The sequence below is a fragment of the Salvia splendens genome, chromosome 11 (genome assembly GCF_004379255.2).
Source record: "Salvia splendens isolate huo1 chromosome 11, SspV2, whole genome shotgun sequence".
Lineage (NCBI taxonomy): Eukaryota > Viridiplantae > Streptophyta > Magnoliopsida > Lamiales > Lamiaceae > Salvia > Salvia splendens.
The window spans coordinates 23,314,685-23,328,429 of record NC_056042.1 but is presented as its reverse complement, the minus strand read 5'-3'; the positions used below and the strand labels follow the sequence as shown (position 1 = coordinate 23,328,429).

The 13,745-nt window shown below is 38.1% G+C and overlaps 1 protein-coding gene across 1 annotated transcript; it reads left to right on the top strand.

The window, feature by feature from the left end:
• Positions 1-5,308: 5,308 nt before the first annotated feature.
• LOC121754616 lies at positions 5,309-7,567 on the top strand. The gene is made up of 2 exons (XM_042149944.1): positions 5,309-6,590; positions 6,942-7,567. Exons 1-2 carry the CDS (start codon positions 5,309-5,311, stop codon positions 7,565-7,567), a joined length of 1,908 nt encoding a protein of 635 aa, XP_042005878.1.
• The last annotated feature ends 6,178 nt before the right edge of the window (positions 7,568-13,745 follow it).

Sequence of the window (13,745 nt, the reverse complement as noted above, 5' to 3'; positions counted from 1 at the left end):
GCTCAACGTGGTTAACTAAGGGGTGCCTTGATTAGTGAGGCGGGTTTGTGGAACGAAGGAAAAAACGGCTCAAGTGGTTAAGTCCTAATGCCTTTAGTCCTTACTACTTGTGCAATTTTCATCTCAATATTAAAAGTCAGCCTCTCGTTAAAATATCTTTTGTAAAAATAGTAGAAAGTGTTCTACTTTTAGCTTATAACTCACATATAGAGAGGCTTCATAGTTGGTTTAGAAATTGAGCATTTCCATCATACTTGCGTCGTTCAAATTGATCAAGTTTTTGCATGCGAGCATACTGAATCCTTTTTCTAACTCTTCCAAAAGGTAATCAAGTCTTCCATTTATCCAATTTCATGCATATTGCCTATTTATCTTGAATAGAAATGAGAGTAGAGAGATAAAAACTAATTAATACAAGTGGTGCAATTGAAAATAAATCGAAACGAGCCGTATATATACAGTTTTTAAAAAAATAAAAAATTACTCTTATCCGTCGGGCGCCCACAATAGCGGACGAGACGACGGACACCGCGACGGACGAGGGGTCGTCCATCTGGCTCGTCCGTGAGTGGGACGCCGGTCTCAATAGTGGACAAGCGCGACGGACGAGCGGCTTGCCGGTTGCTCGTCCGCCGGCTCGTCCACTATCGTGGATGCTCTAAATGCTACATCTGGTAATATCTAATTTTCTAAATTTATTAAAACAAATTTATTTATGTATGGTTTGCCACTATTTATTATTGATAATTGCCTAAATTCATACTCCCTCCGTCTCACTCAAAATTTCCACATTCTTGAGTAGCACGGGATTTTAGGGGAAAATGTAAGTAGAGAAGAAAAAGTGTTTGAATATTTTAATGAGGGGGAGATGAGAGAAAGATTCATTTCTAAATATAGAAAGAGGACATCTTGTGTGGGACAAATTAATAAGGAAAGGTTGACATTTTGAATGGCACGGAGGGAGTATAAAATAAACTGGAATAAATAATCTTCTTTGATATAATATAATTTAAGTCAATTTAACATACTACATACATTAATTAGACATTGTTGTGTGATGCACTTTTTATTAGTACTGAATAAACTTACAAGTATACAAAGTATATATAGTATAGCTAAAGGTCAGTACCAGATATTGAACACAGGGAAAACGATCACAGACTGTCTACCTTCTATTCCCTTTGTCCCATTGAAGATGACCCACTTTCATTTTTGGTTTATCCCAATCAAGATGACCCATTACTAAAAATGGAAACACCTTTCTCTTTACTTTATTCATTCTCTCTTACTCCCTCCGTCCACCATTTAAAGAACTCTTTTGCCATTTTGGTTTGCCCACGATTTATTGAACCATTTACTTTATTCCACTTTTAGTATGTGGATCCCACATCCCACCAACTTTTTACAGTCACAATCTAATATAAAACTAATACTTTAAATGGGTCTCACATTCCACTCACTTTCTCCTTTTACTTTTCTTCATAAAGTAACATTTCTTAAAACTCATGCCGAGTCAAAATAACTCTTTAAATGGTGGACAGAGGGAGTACTTTACTCTCTCCTCTTCACACACAAAATAAAATCGCATAAATTCCCATGCCGCCAAAGGAATGGATCATCTTCCTTGGGATGGAGGGAGTACTAGGCTTCTTCTACTATTTGGAGAAAACAAAGATTTTTGGTTTTTGAAAGTAAAATTTGTAAAAACAACGAAAGCAAATAACAGATGCAAATAAAAACACAAAGAATAACCAGATGAGATAAGGGAATTTCCGGGATGTGCTTTCACAGTTATGGTTTATACAAGTTCCAACTACAACACCCTAGCATAGTTCATACCTTACTAGAATGAGTCACACATTTATTGTCCATGCGGCACAAAGTAGATTATGGACATTAGGGGCGTCAATCCTAGATTAGTAACTCCTAAAAGCTCCTAAGACTCTTAATGTTCTCGCTCTCAATTAACAGTGTCGTTTTAAGTGAAGCTAATTGTACAACCAAGCTCTTCTAACTTGCAAACCTTCTCTCACGATTATGTTGCAAGTCATTCATCATAGAATGTGTCACTCAAACATGAAGCAATTATCCAACACTTAGAATAGAAGCAGAGTAATGAACAAAATGGATATTAAATAAATAGGAACTGTATAAACCAAAGTCGTTACTAGCACATCCCTAGAATTCTTAAGTTTAGTTACACATGATGGAATAAACTAAACACATAGTTTGTAGGGAAAGCAAAGAAAACATTAAAACTAAAGCAATAGAACCCAAATGTTGAATCTTGTAGTCTTGATCTTCTCTTGATTCCACACTTCAAACACCTTGGATCTTGATAAACAGTGGAAGGAACACTCAAATATTATACTCCGGAAATTCTGCAGCAAAAGGTCCCTTTGATGAAGCTTGGAGTGTATTTATAGAAGTCGAATCTCATAATATGGCAAATCTTCAACACAGTATGTTAGTCTTGGAGAGAAAATAGGGAAATTTCTGTGCACCGCGTTTTCCCAGAGGGCTGTTGCACATGGTTCAACGGTCGCTGGCAATTCATCCCGTAGCTTCTGTCTCTTGATCAGCGGTCGCTGCACTTGTTTCAGCAGTCGCTGGCAATCATTCCGTAGCTACTGGATCTAACTCAGTGGTCGATGGCGTGTTCTTCTTTTCAACTTTAATTTTCCAAAGCGGACCGCTACAGGAACAACGGTCGATGGCTGCCAGCGATTGCTAGCTGAGATTCAGCGGACCGTTGATGTAAATCAAATAATGCTAATTCTACTCAAAGATTTCTCCTGATTTTTATATGAAAATCATCCATTAATTAATTATTGAAGCTTAATTATTATATATTAATTGGTATATTTTCATGTAGAGTGATTTACGTGTGGTTACATGACAAATTTTGGATTACTAATTTAATTCTTATTTGTTTTGGTAGCAAAGTTTACAAGTGGGCCTATCAACTAATTAAAAAAAATAGAAGAGGCCCAATTCACATGTAGTAGGTAGGGATGTCAATGTAGCCCGCAACCCGTGGGCTGACCCGAATAACCCGCCAAATTTATAGGGTTAGGGTTGAAAATTTCTAGCCCGATAAAATTACAACCCGATTAGCCCGCACCCGATTAACCCGCAACCCGTTAGGGTCAAACCCGAAAACCCGATGGGCTAGCCCGAAAACCCGATAAAATTTCTATTGTTCTATTTGTTTGACTCCGAATTGGACAATTTCATTGATTATTTTTATAATATAGATAACTAAAAAATAACATTCAATTTTATATTAAACATATAAATTATATATTAAATTTTTATTAATATAATAATAAATAAATAAATAAATTAGAAACTTCTAATTCATTAATAAATATTTAAATTTATAAACATGTTTTAAAACATGCTTTAAAATATTTAAATTTATGTTTTATTTTACACAAATCTCAAATATTAGTATTTGATCATGTTTGTGTTTGATTTTAAGTATAAATCTCAAATTTATCATAACTAAATATTTACATTTTATAAATATAACTAATTTTTGTCATTATTTATTGGATTAATCGCATGTTAATTTTATAGGTAGCAACCCGTTTAACCCGCTGGGCCAGCCCGAAACCCGAGCGTTTAGGGTTAGGGTTGAACTTTTATAACCCGAAAAAATCTCAACCCGATTAGCCCGCACCCGATTGACCCACAACCCGAGTAGGGTCGGCCCGAAACCCGGTGGGCCGGCCCGATTGACATCCCTAGTAGTAGGCGTGACCTACTTGGAAAAGGGAGAAAAATAAACATATAAAAAAGAAAGAAGGCAGCAGCAGACGCGAATTTTTCTGAGGGGAGCAGACGCCACTTTTTCTTAGGGGACTTTTGGAGACGCCACTTTTAGAGAAAGGAGAAAACGGAGAAGCTCTCGACGAATTCAGCGTGAGGAAATTAAGATAGAAGAGAAAGGAGAAAATTCCAGCCATCATCTACTCTAAATTTACTCCATGGTTTCTAGGGTTTTATCTCCATTTATCATTGTTCTTGGTTTAATTATGTTAGGTTAAGAATCTTGTGTTACTCCAAACACGTAGTATGACATTGATTTCGTGATTTATTCTATGCTCGTTTTTATCTCATGTTCGTTATTACTTATTTAATTGAATGGATTTATTACTTTAGGTGCATCTTTAGTGATAATTCTATAGTCTTGATTTAATGCCTCTTTAGCTTGAATTGAGATGGATTGTGGTGGTAATGAATTATCAATTGGAATTGTGTTTAGATGACAACTTGATAATGGATTTTGATCTTAATTGCAATTGTACCTTGAATCTCGCACTTCCGTAGGGTTCTTAGGATTATTGAATTTGGTTTAAAGAGTAAGTGTTCAGCTATTCTTTGACTAGTTGATGCTTAGCATGTTTAGTGCTTGCACGGTGAATAATTTTAAATTGTCCCGAACGTATGAGATAGAATTGAATGCATAGGATTAATCTGTGTCTTGTCAGCAAGTGTTTGGAATAACAATTGTCTCACTTGTGTTAATTTGAATTCAACTTTATTTTTCATTATTTTCAGAAAACAAACTTCAAACAAAAATATTCATCTTTACTGTTATTTTTATTTATTTTGAGTTAAACGAACTTACCTTCCCTGTGGATCGACACCTTAAATTACTACACCCGAAGCTGTACTCTTGTAGTGAAGTGGTAAAATTAGGGATAATTTTGTGAACTTGAGTGCATGTCTATTCTGATTTAAAAAGACCTAAAATTACACATCAAGTTTTGGCGCCGTTGCCGGGGAAGTCAATAGGTTGTTTAACTTTCTGTTTTATTTTTATTTTTATTTAATCTTTTTAATTTTATTTTATAGGTACTTAATTCGTGTTCTTACGCGTGATAGCCATCTACCACGTCTGGACTCGAAGACGAAGGAGTGTTTTATTTGTGGTAGTATCTTTCTAATTCCTTGTGTTTTATTTTAAGTTTGCTAGTACACATTCAAGCACACACTTTTTCTAAGACTAACCCCGAAGTTGTCGAGAGTCTTGCTTTCGGTAGAATTGGTATATTTGAGTTGTGCTTGGTTTCTTTTCTGTTGTGTAGGTGTTCTAGAAAATTGAAAATAGAAAAATAAAAAAACAGTGGATGCGAACCAGATCTAAGGGTAACCGCAATTTGGGTTATTGATACATCATTGAAGAGGACAGAATTCAGCTGTGATTGATACACATCAGGACTATCAGAGTCCAGTGAGAGAAAATCCAATTGTTGAAACAAATCTTGAGAGTAGTAGCAGTGATTCAGAAGCTGAGTCGATGGCCGAGAACAATGACAATGTTCCTCCTGTGGAAAAGTTCGGCGATACTGCCAGATCGGGAGTTGATGACCCGGGAAATTTTGCCTATGCTACGGATAACATAAGCATCCCACATCACTACATCAGCTTGGTGAATGGTGGCACCTTGTTCCATGGTCGTGAAGACGAAGAGCCCATTAGCCACCTCAATGCATTCTATGAGTTGACCATGAACCATAGACCTGCGAATGTGCCACATGATAATATCAAGAGAGCTCGCTTTCCTTTTTCGTTGAAATCCAAGTTTCTCCTGGAATATAATTCACCAATAAAGATCGAGAATGCCATCACATCTTTTCGGCAGCAAGATGATGAATCTTTTGCTGAAGCATGGAAAAGGTTTACTGAGATGTTGAGAAAGTGTCCCAGCCATGGTCTTGCTCCTGGCCGCGATCTTGTCAAATTTTACCAAGGCTTAAACAATGAAAGCATGGGACTTATAAATGCAAGTACTGGTGGAGATCTTGATAATAAGACACACAAGGAAGTGAGGACCTTGTTTCAAAAACTAGCAGATAATCAAAGAAACTGGTACAATACAAGGAGAGGGGCTGAGAAGAAAGGAAATACCTTCGGAGCTTCAGTAGAATCTGAAAGAATGACAGCGGTTGAGGCACAACTAGCTAATATTAGCACTCAAATGTCATCGGTGTTTAAAGCAGTATCTTCCATGCAGCTGAACCCACACCCTCAAGTTGTTGCAATGGTTAAATGTGGACTGTGCCAAGGTGGGCATCACACAGATCAATGTCAAATGATCCAATCCCAAGAAACAGTTGAAGATGTGAATTACATAGGCAATAACCGCCAAGGTTTTAGCCAAGGGGGTCAATTCAATAATAATCATCAGAACTGGAAGCCTCAACAACAAGGGAATTGGAACCAAGCTGGGTCAAGTAACAATGGTGGGAACCAATGGCGAAACAACTCCCAACCCCCTGGTTTTGATAAGAAACCTTCACTAGAAGATCAGATGGGACAGATATTCGTTTTCATGTCAAAGAGTAAAAAAGAGAATGATTTCTTCAAAGAGAAAACAGTTGAGAAGTTTGGACAGCTCGAGGCTTCTATGAGGAATATGGAAACACAAATAGGGCAGCTTGCTACAGCTTCTCATACAAGAACTCCCGGCACCATTCCAAGTGATACAGTGCCCAACCCCAAGGGAAATGAATATTGCAAAGCAGTCACCCTAAGAAGCGGAAGAAATTTGGATTCAATGCCTTTAATGGACGACCAAGGTACTTCCGGCATCTCGCACACAGGGGCGGATGAGATGTTAGGCTTGCATTCCTCGCACGCAGGGGCGGACGAGGCATGTAAGGGAAGTCCCGCGTTGGTGCAGGATGCCCAACATGGTCAAGAACAGGCTGCATCCGGCAGCAAGGAACAAGGCGATGGATCTAAGTTAAATGGAAGACTTACAGCAGGAGAGAAAGACAAAAAGGTCAATGTGTCAGAACCTAAGAAGAGCAAGTCCAGTATTCCTAATGACATTCCACCGCCTCCATATCCATTCACGAGAAAAAAGTGAGTGCGGCAAGAAAAGAGTTTTGAGTGGATGATGAATGTGATTAGAAATGAGAATGTAGACATCTCATTGGTGGATCTTTTCACCAATTTCCCGAGATTCTCCAAGTTCTTCAAAGACGTGATAGCAAACAAGGAGAAACTTCAGGATGAGGGGATTGTGGCATTGAGCACGAATTGCTCACAGCTGATATCTGGAATCGTGCCGACGAAGAGAAGAGATCTAGGAGGTTGCGTCATACGATGCGAAATTGGTAACACGATTTTCACAAAGTGTTTATTGGACCAAGGTTCAGGGATCTCACTGATAGCATTGAAAACTGCTCGTGCTATTGGTTTGGAGGAAAGAATGGAGCCTATCGACATCGCTCTACAATTGGCTGATCACTCCATAGTGAAGCCCACTGGAATTGTTGAGGATGTCTTGGTTAAAATCGATAAGTTCATCATTCCCGTTGATTTTATTGTGCTCGACATGCCAGAAGATAAAAAAGTGCCAATTTTATTTGGTAGACCATTTCTAGCAACGGGAGATGTATTGCTTGGAGCAAAGGATAACTCTGTTACATTCAGAGTTAATGGTGAGCAACTGATTATCAATGTTGAGAAGGTGATGAAACATCCTATTGATGCAAATGCATGTTTTCGAGTTGATGTCTTAGACAGATGCATCTTTGATAAGTCGTGATATTCTGCTAGAATTGAAGGAAGTGTGTTTGAAAAGGGAAGTCTAGAAAGAGACTTTGGCTCCACAATGAGTATCGATGGCATGGATGGAGAACAAGTTGATCAATCGAGCTCAGAGAAACAAGTTGTGATTGACACATGTGTTGCAGATTTGAGACCATCAATTGAAGTGCCTCCCAAGCTTGAGTTGAAACCACTCCCAAACAATGCCAAGTACTCATTCTTGGAGAAAGATGAGACCTCACCTGTTGTAGTTTCAGCAGAACTTAGTGTTGATGAAGAGGAAAAATTGATAGAACTATTGAGGAAGCATAAACGAGCTCTAGGATGGTCTATAGCCGACATTAAAGGGATAAGCCCAGCAATATGCATGCACAAAATTCTGCTAGAAGAATGAGCTAAACCAGTTAGAGATAGGCAAAGGAGGCTGAACCCACTCATGCAAGAAGTGGTTGAGAAAGAAGTTAAAAAGCTATTGGTTTTTGGGATGATTTACCCCATATCAGATAGTGAGTGGGTAAGCCCGGTGCAATGTGTAACAAAGAAAGGGGGAATAACCGTCACAGTTAATGAGAAGAATGAAGTCATCGCAACAAGATTGGTTAATTCATGGAGAGTGTGCATGGATTATAGGAGATTGAATAAGGAAACAAGGAAAGATCACTTCCCTTTGCCATTCATGGACCAGTTGCTTGACAGAATTGCGGGATATTCCCATTATTTTTTTTGGATGGATACTCAGGGTACAAGCAGATCACGATTGCCCCAGAAGATCAAGAAAAGACGACATTCACTTGCCCAATTGGTACTTATGCTTACCGTCGTATGCCATTTGGCCTATGCAATGCACCGGCAACATTTCAACGGTGTATGATGGCGATATTCAGTGACATGAATGAAGATATCATGGAAATATTCATGGACGACTTCTCCGTCTTTGGGTCATCCTTCGACCAATGTTTAGACAATTTGAGACGAATTCTGCAAAGATGCGAAGAATCCAATCTCGTTCTCAATTGGAAGAAATGTCAATTCATGGCTAGAGAGGGCATAGTGTTAGGACACAAAGTGTCAGAGTTGGGGTTGGAAATGGATAAGGCCAAGATAGATGTGATATCAAAGTTGCCACCCCCAACGAACGTGAAAAGCATCCGTAATTTCCTAGGCCATGCGGGATTCTACAGAAGATTTATTAAAGACTTTTCAAAGATTGCAAAGCCATTGTGCAACTTACTTGAGATGGATTCCAAGTTCGTCTTTGATGATGCATGCCTTAAGGCATTTGAATTGTTGAAAAAGAAGCTGGTCGAAGCACCCATAATAGTCGCACCAGACTGGTCGAAGCCATTTGAGTTGATGTGTGACGCTTCTGACTATGCAGTGGGGGCCGTGTTAGGCCAGAGAAAGGATAAGATCCTTCATGCTATGTACTACGCCAGCAAAGTACTCAATGATGCGCAGTTGAATTACACAGTGACGGAGAAGGAAATGCTAGCAGTAATATTAGCTTTTGAGAAGTTCCGTGCTTACTTATTAGGCACGAGGGTGGTGGTCTTCACAGACCATTCGGCTATTAAGTATTTGATGAACAAGAGGGACGCCAAACCTCGTTTGGTGAGATGGATCTTACTATTGCAAGAGTTTGATGTTGAGATTAAAGACAAGAAATGATCTGAAAATGTGGTAGCCGACCATCTTTCAAGATTGGAAGGATTGCAAGAGACGCAAGAGGAAAAAGAAAAAGTCATCAATGAGAAATTTCCTGACGAGCAAGTGTTGCAAGTGACAACTCGGGAAACATACATGTCGTGGTTTGCTAGCTTGGCAAATTACCTTGTCACGGGTATCACACCAGAAGGGCTCTCTTCAAACCAAAAGAAAAAGTTTTTGAGTGACACCCGCATGTATGTATGGAAAGATCCTTTCCTCTTTCGTATTGGCAGCGATGGAGTAATTCGGAGATGTGTGGGAGAGCATGAACACAATCAGATTTTGTCCGCTTGCCATGATTCTGCGTATGGCGGCCACTTTGGAGCACGTCGCACTGCTTTTAAAGTGCTCCAATCCAGATACTTTTGGCCATCGATCTTCAAGGATGCAAAGGCCTATGTTGAGAGATGTGATAGTTGCCAAAGAACAGGCAATATCTCGTGGAGGAATGAAATGTCAATGAACAACATCCACGATGTAGAACTCTTTGATGTGTGGAAAATAGACTTTATGGGACCATTTCCCAAGTCTAATGGGCAACAGTACATTCTTGTAGCTGTTGATTATGTATCTAAGTGGGTAGAGGCAGTTTCCTCAGCAACCAATGATGCCAAAGTTGTCTTGAAGTTCATCAAGAAACATATCTTTAACCACTTCGGGACACCACGAGCTATCATCAGTGACAGAGGAACACATTTTTGTAATAAGCTTTTTGCAAACCTCCTTAGCAAATACGGTGTTCATCATAAAGTTGATACCCCGTACCATCCCCAAACTAGTGGCCAAGTGGAAGTTTCGAATCGTGAGATCAAGAGGGTGTTGGAGAAAGTAGTTAAGTCGTCTCGCAAAGATTGGGCGGAAAAGTTAGATGATGCATTGTGGGCATATCGAACGGCTTACAAGACTCCAATTGGAACTTCGCCATACAAGATGGTTTTTGGAAAAGCCTGTCACTTGCCGGTTGAACTTGAGCATAAAGCTTATTGGGCTTTGCAAAAGCTCAACTTAGACTATGAGGCTGCAGCCGAGAAGAGAATGTTCGATATGAATGAGATTGATGAGTTTAGGCTACAAGCTTATGAGAGTGTTGATCTCTACAAGGAACGTGCCAAGAAGATACATGATGCAGCTATTAACTCTCGTCAATTTCATGAAGGACAGCTGGTTCTTTTGTACAACTCTAGGCTAAAGCTCTTCCCGAAAAAACTCAAGTCAAGATGGTGGGGTCCCTATGTGGTGCACAAGGTTTACCCCTATGGTGCTGTTGACATTCAAGATCCGAAAAATGACAATTTGTGGAAGGTTAATGGCCAACGATTGAAGGCCTATGTTGGTGGTGAAAGTGGTAAGGAAGCAAGAGAGGTGGTCACACTAGAGAGTCCGAAAGTGTAGACCGAGGATGAAGAAGGTCGAGCCAACGACTATAAAAAAAGGCGTTGATTGGGAGGCAACCCAAGTCTTTTATTGTTCTTTTGTTTTTGCTTTCATATATTGGGGGTTTTGTTTGCTCAATTCTTTCCCTCAATATTTATTTTGAATTGAGCATTTTTTATTTTTTTTTATTTTTGTTTTTTTTGTGTAGGAGTGAAGATGGAGGTCGTATCTCTGCTGTTGGAAAAAAGAGTCGTCCAACCCACCCACGCATGAGCTTCACAATGACAGGGGAGTATCTTTATACCTACCTTATATTTGTCTTCTACCTTGGGGACAATGTAGAATTTAAGTTTGGGGGAGGGTTGAAATTCTGAATTCTGTGTGTACATGTTAGAATGATTTCCTATGGATTGTTACTTGTTGGGAGTCACTAAGTGGACTTAGCTTTTCCTGTGAACTTGTGCTATGAACTTAGTTGTCACTTACTTGCTTCTGGAGAACAAAGAGTCTTACTTGTTAATTTAGGAAAGAGTATTGTTCTTTGGTGTCCGATTTCTTGAGCTAAGGAGAGAGAACTATTTCGGTTTTGAAAAATGAGTTAAAAAATTTATATGGTTAATTTGCATAATTTGAGTAGGACTTGAATATTTTTTGTTGGTGTCGATGCACAAAAATGATCTAGGCATTAGGACTAAAAGCCTCATTGCCAAAATATCACATGTCTGACCCTACATAAGCCCCTAGCAAGCCAGTTTGAGCCTTATAGCCTAATTTCTTTGTTAAATTTTGAAGTCACTATACTAGCCTACATGATATATCCTTTTGTTAGCCCTTCTTTTCGGTCCTTGTCACTAAAATTGAGGTGCTAGCACATCTTTGGGTAGTTGCTGTTGGTGGCAAGAAAAAGGTCATAAGTTTAGATGCTTGTTATGTAATATCCAATTTATGCTTGAGAAATAAAGTGCATAGTTGCTAAGTGAAAAAAAAAGAAGACAGCCTGTTCATAGAGGAAAAGCCAAGGCAAAAAAAAAGAGAAAAAAAAAACTCAAAGTGCTCGAAAGAAAGAAAAAAAAGTAGCTTGATTTGTTATGTTGAAAAACCTTAAGTTTGGGGGTAGTGAGCTGTGGAAATTTCATGCTTAATTATTATGAAGCTTTGGGAGATGTTGTCCTATGGGATGTGCTAGTATTTTTTATTTTGGTGGAATGAGCTACTAACCAAATTCGATATCCCACCTTAACCAAAAGCCCCATTACAACCACAAATAAAGACCTTTTGATTTGTGCAAAGATATTCACATTTTATTGATGAGTTATGCTTTGAGTTTTGTGAAAAGACCACATAGATTTAAAATTGAGAATAGCCGAATGAACTTCTTTTGACGATTTAGCAACGATGGTTTGAGACACTAGAGTCATTGCTTGGACTTGGATTGCTTGTTGGATAACTAGATCTTAGGGAGCTGGTTTGTGTTCATACTTTCATTCAAAGTCATGTTCAAAGTAGAATGTGGAGTTAGCTTAGGTAATCTCTTGACTTGTGACCGTTTTTATGATATGAATTTGGGGATTTCATGAGTCTCGTCATGATTTGAAAACCTTTGTGCTTGATTGCTTATCTTGCTCGAGGACGAGCAAAAACTTAAGTTTGGGGGTATTTGATGTAAATCAAATAATGCTAATTCTGCTCAAAGATTTCTCCTGATTTTTATATGAAAATCATCCATTAATTAATTATTGAAGTTTAATTATTATATATTAATTGGTATATTTTCATGTAGAGTGATTTACGTGTGGGTACATGGCAAATTTTGGATGACTAACTTGATTCTTATTTGTTTTGGTAGCAAAGTTTACAAGTGGGCCTATCAACTAATTAAAAAAAATAGAAGAGGCCCAATTCACATGTAGTAGGCGTGACCTACTTGGAAAAGGGAGAAAAATAAACATATAAAAAGGAAAGAAGGCAGCAGCAGATGCGAATTTTTCTGAGGGGAGCAGACGCCACTTTTTCTTAGGGGACTTTTGGAGACACCACTTTTGGAGAAAGGAGAAAACGGAGAAGCTCTCGACGAATTCAGCGTGAGGAAATTAAGATAGAAGAGAAAGGAGAAAATTCCAGCCATCATCTACTTTAAATTTACTCCATGGTTTCTAGGGTTTTATCTCCATTTATCATTATTCTTGGTTTAATTATGTTAGGCTAAGAATCTTGTGTTACTCCAAACACGTAATATGACATTGATTTCATGATTTATTATATGCTCGTTTTTATCTCATGTTCGTTATTACTACTTATTTAATTGAATGGATTTATCTTTTTAGGCTATAATTTACACATTTCTCACAAAACACTTCAAAATACCAAAATAGATAACATATACAAATAATGGGCATGTAATGCAATTTTGATACCAAATAATGGCCTTAAAACAGTGCAAAATCCTAGCGTATCATCATGTCAGGAAGTACTGCAAGCATCTCGATGATCACGGGTATATTAATTAGACCTTGTATTATTATATTACAAGTAAAAAAAATAGGTATATTTTTATTGAATCAGTCGTGTCGAGATGCACCGCCAGCATCCCGAAGATCACGGCCCATCTGCATACTTATATTCAAAACAAATCCCAAAGATCGCGGGCACAAACTAAAAATGGAATAAACAATTCCAAACTCATATATATGCATGGAAAATTTAAATTTCCGTTGCTTATTACTTAGGATTGATTTTTTTAAATAATTAAATTAGTATTTGAAGTGTAATGATAGATCACTTAATAGAGGAACACCTAACTAACTCTAATATATTAACTAAATACCTTAACTCTTACTTAAATAAAAATAGTGTACGTAGTTTGGGATGAGCCAAAACATAAAAGTGCGAGTAACATAGGACGAATGGAGTACATGATATCAATGCACATACCAAATATGATATTTTAACATGATACATTTGTTCAATAAAATAAGTCTATCAGGAAGCACCGCAAGCATCCCGAAGAACACGGGCACATGTGTACACTTTTGCTAGAATAATATATGTCTTTAAACATTACCAAAAACTCTATCATTTTATATGCAAACTAAACC

Excerpts from the sequence above, each read along its gene's own strand:
- LOC121754616 (XM_042149944.1), top strand. The coding sequence starts at position 5,309 with ATGGCCGAGAACAATGACAATGTTCCTCCTGTGGAAAAGTTCGGCGAT. Across the intron at positions 6,591-6,941 it reads GCCTTTAATGGACGACCAAG|ACATCTCATTGGTGGATCTT; the intron begins GTACTTCCGGCA and ends ATGAGAATGTAG.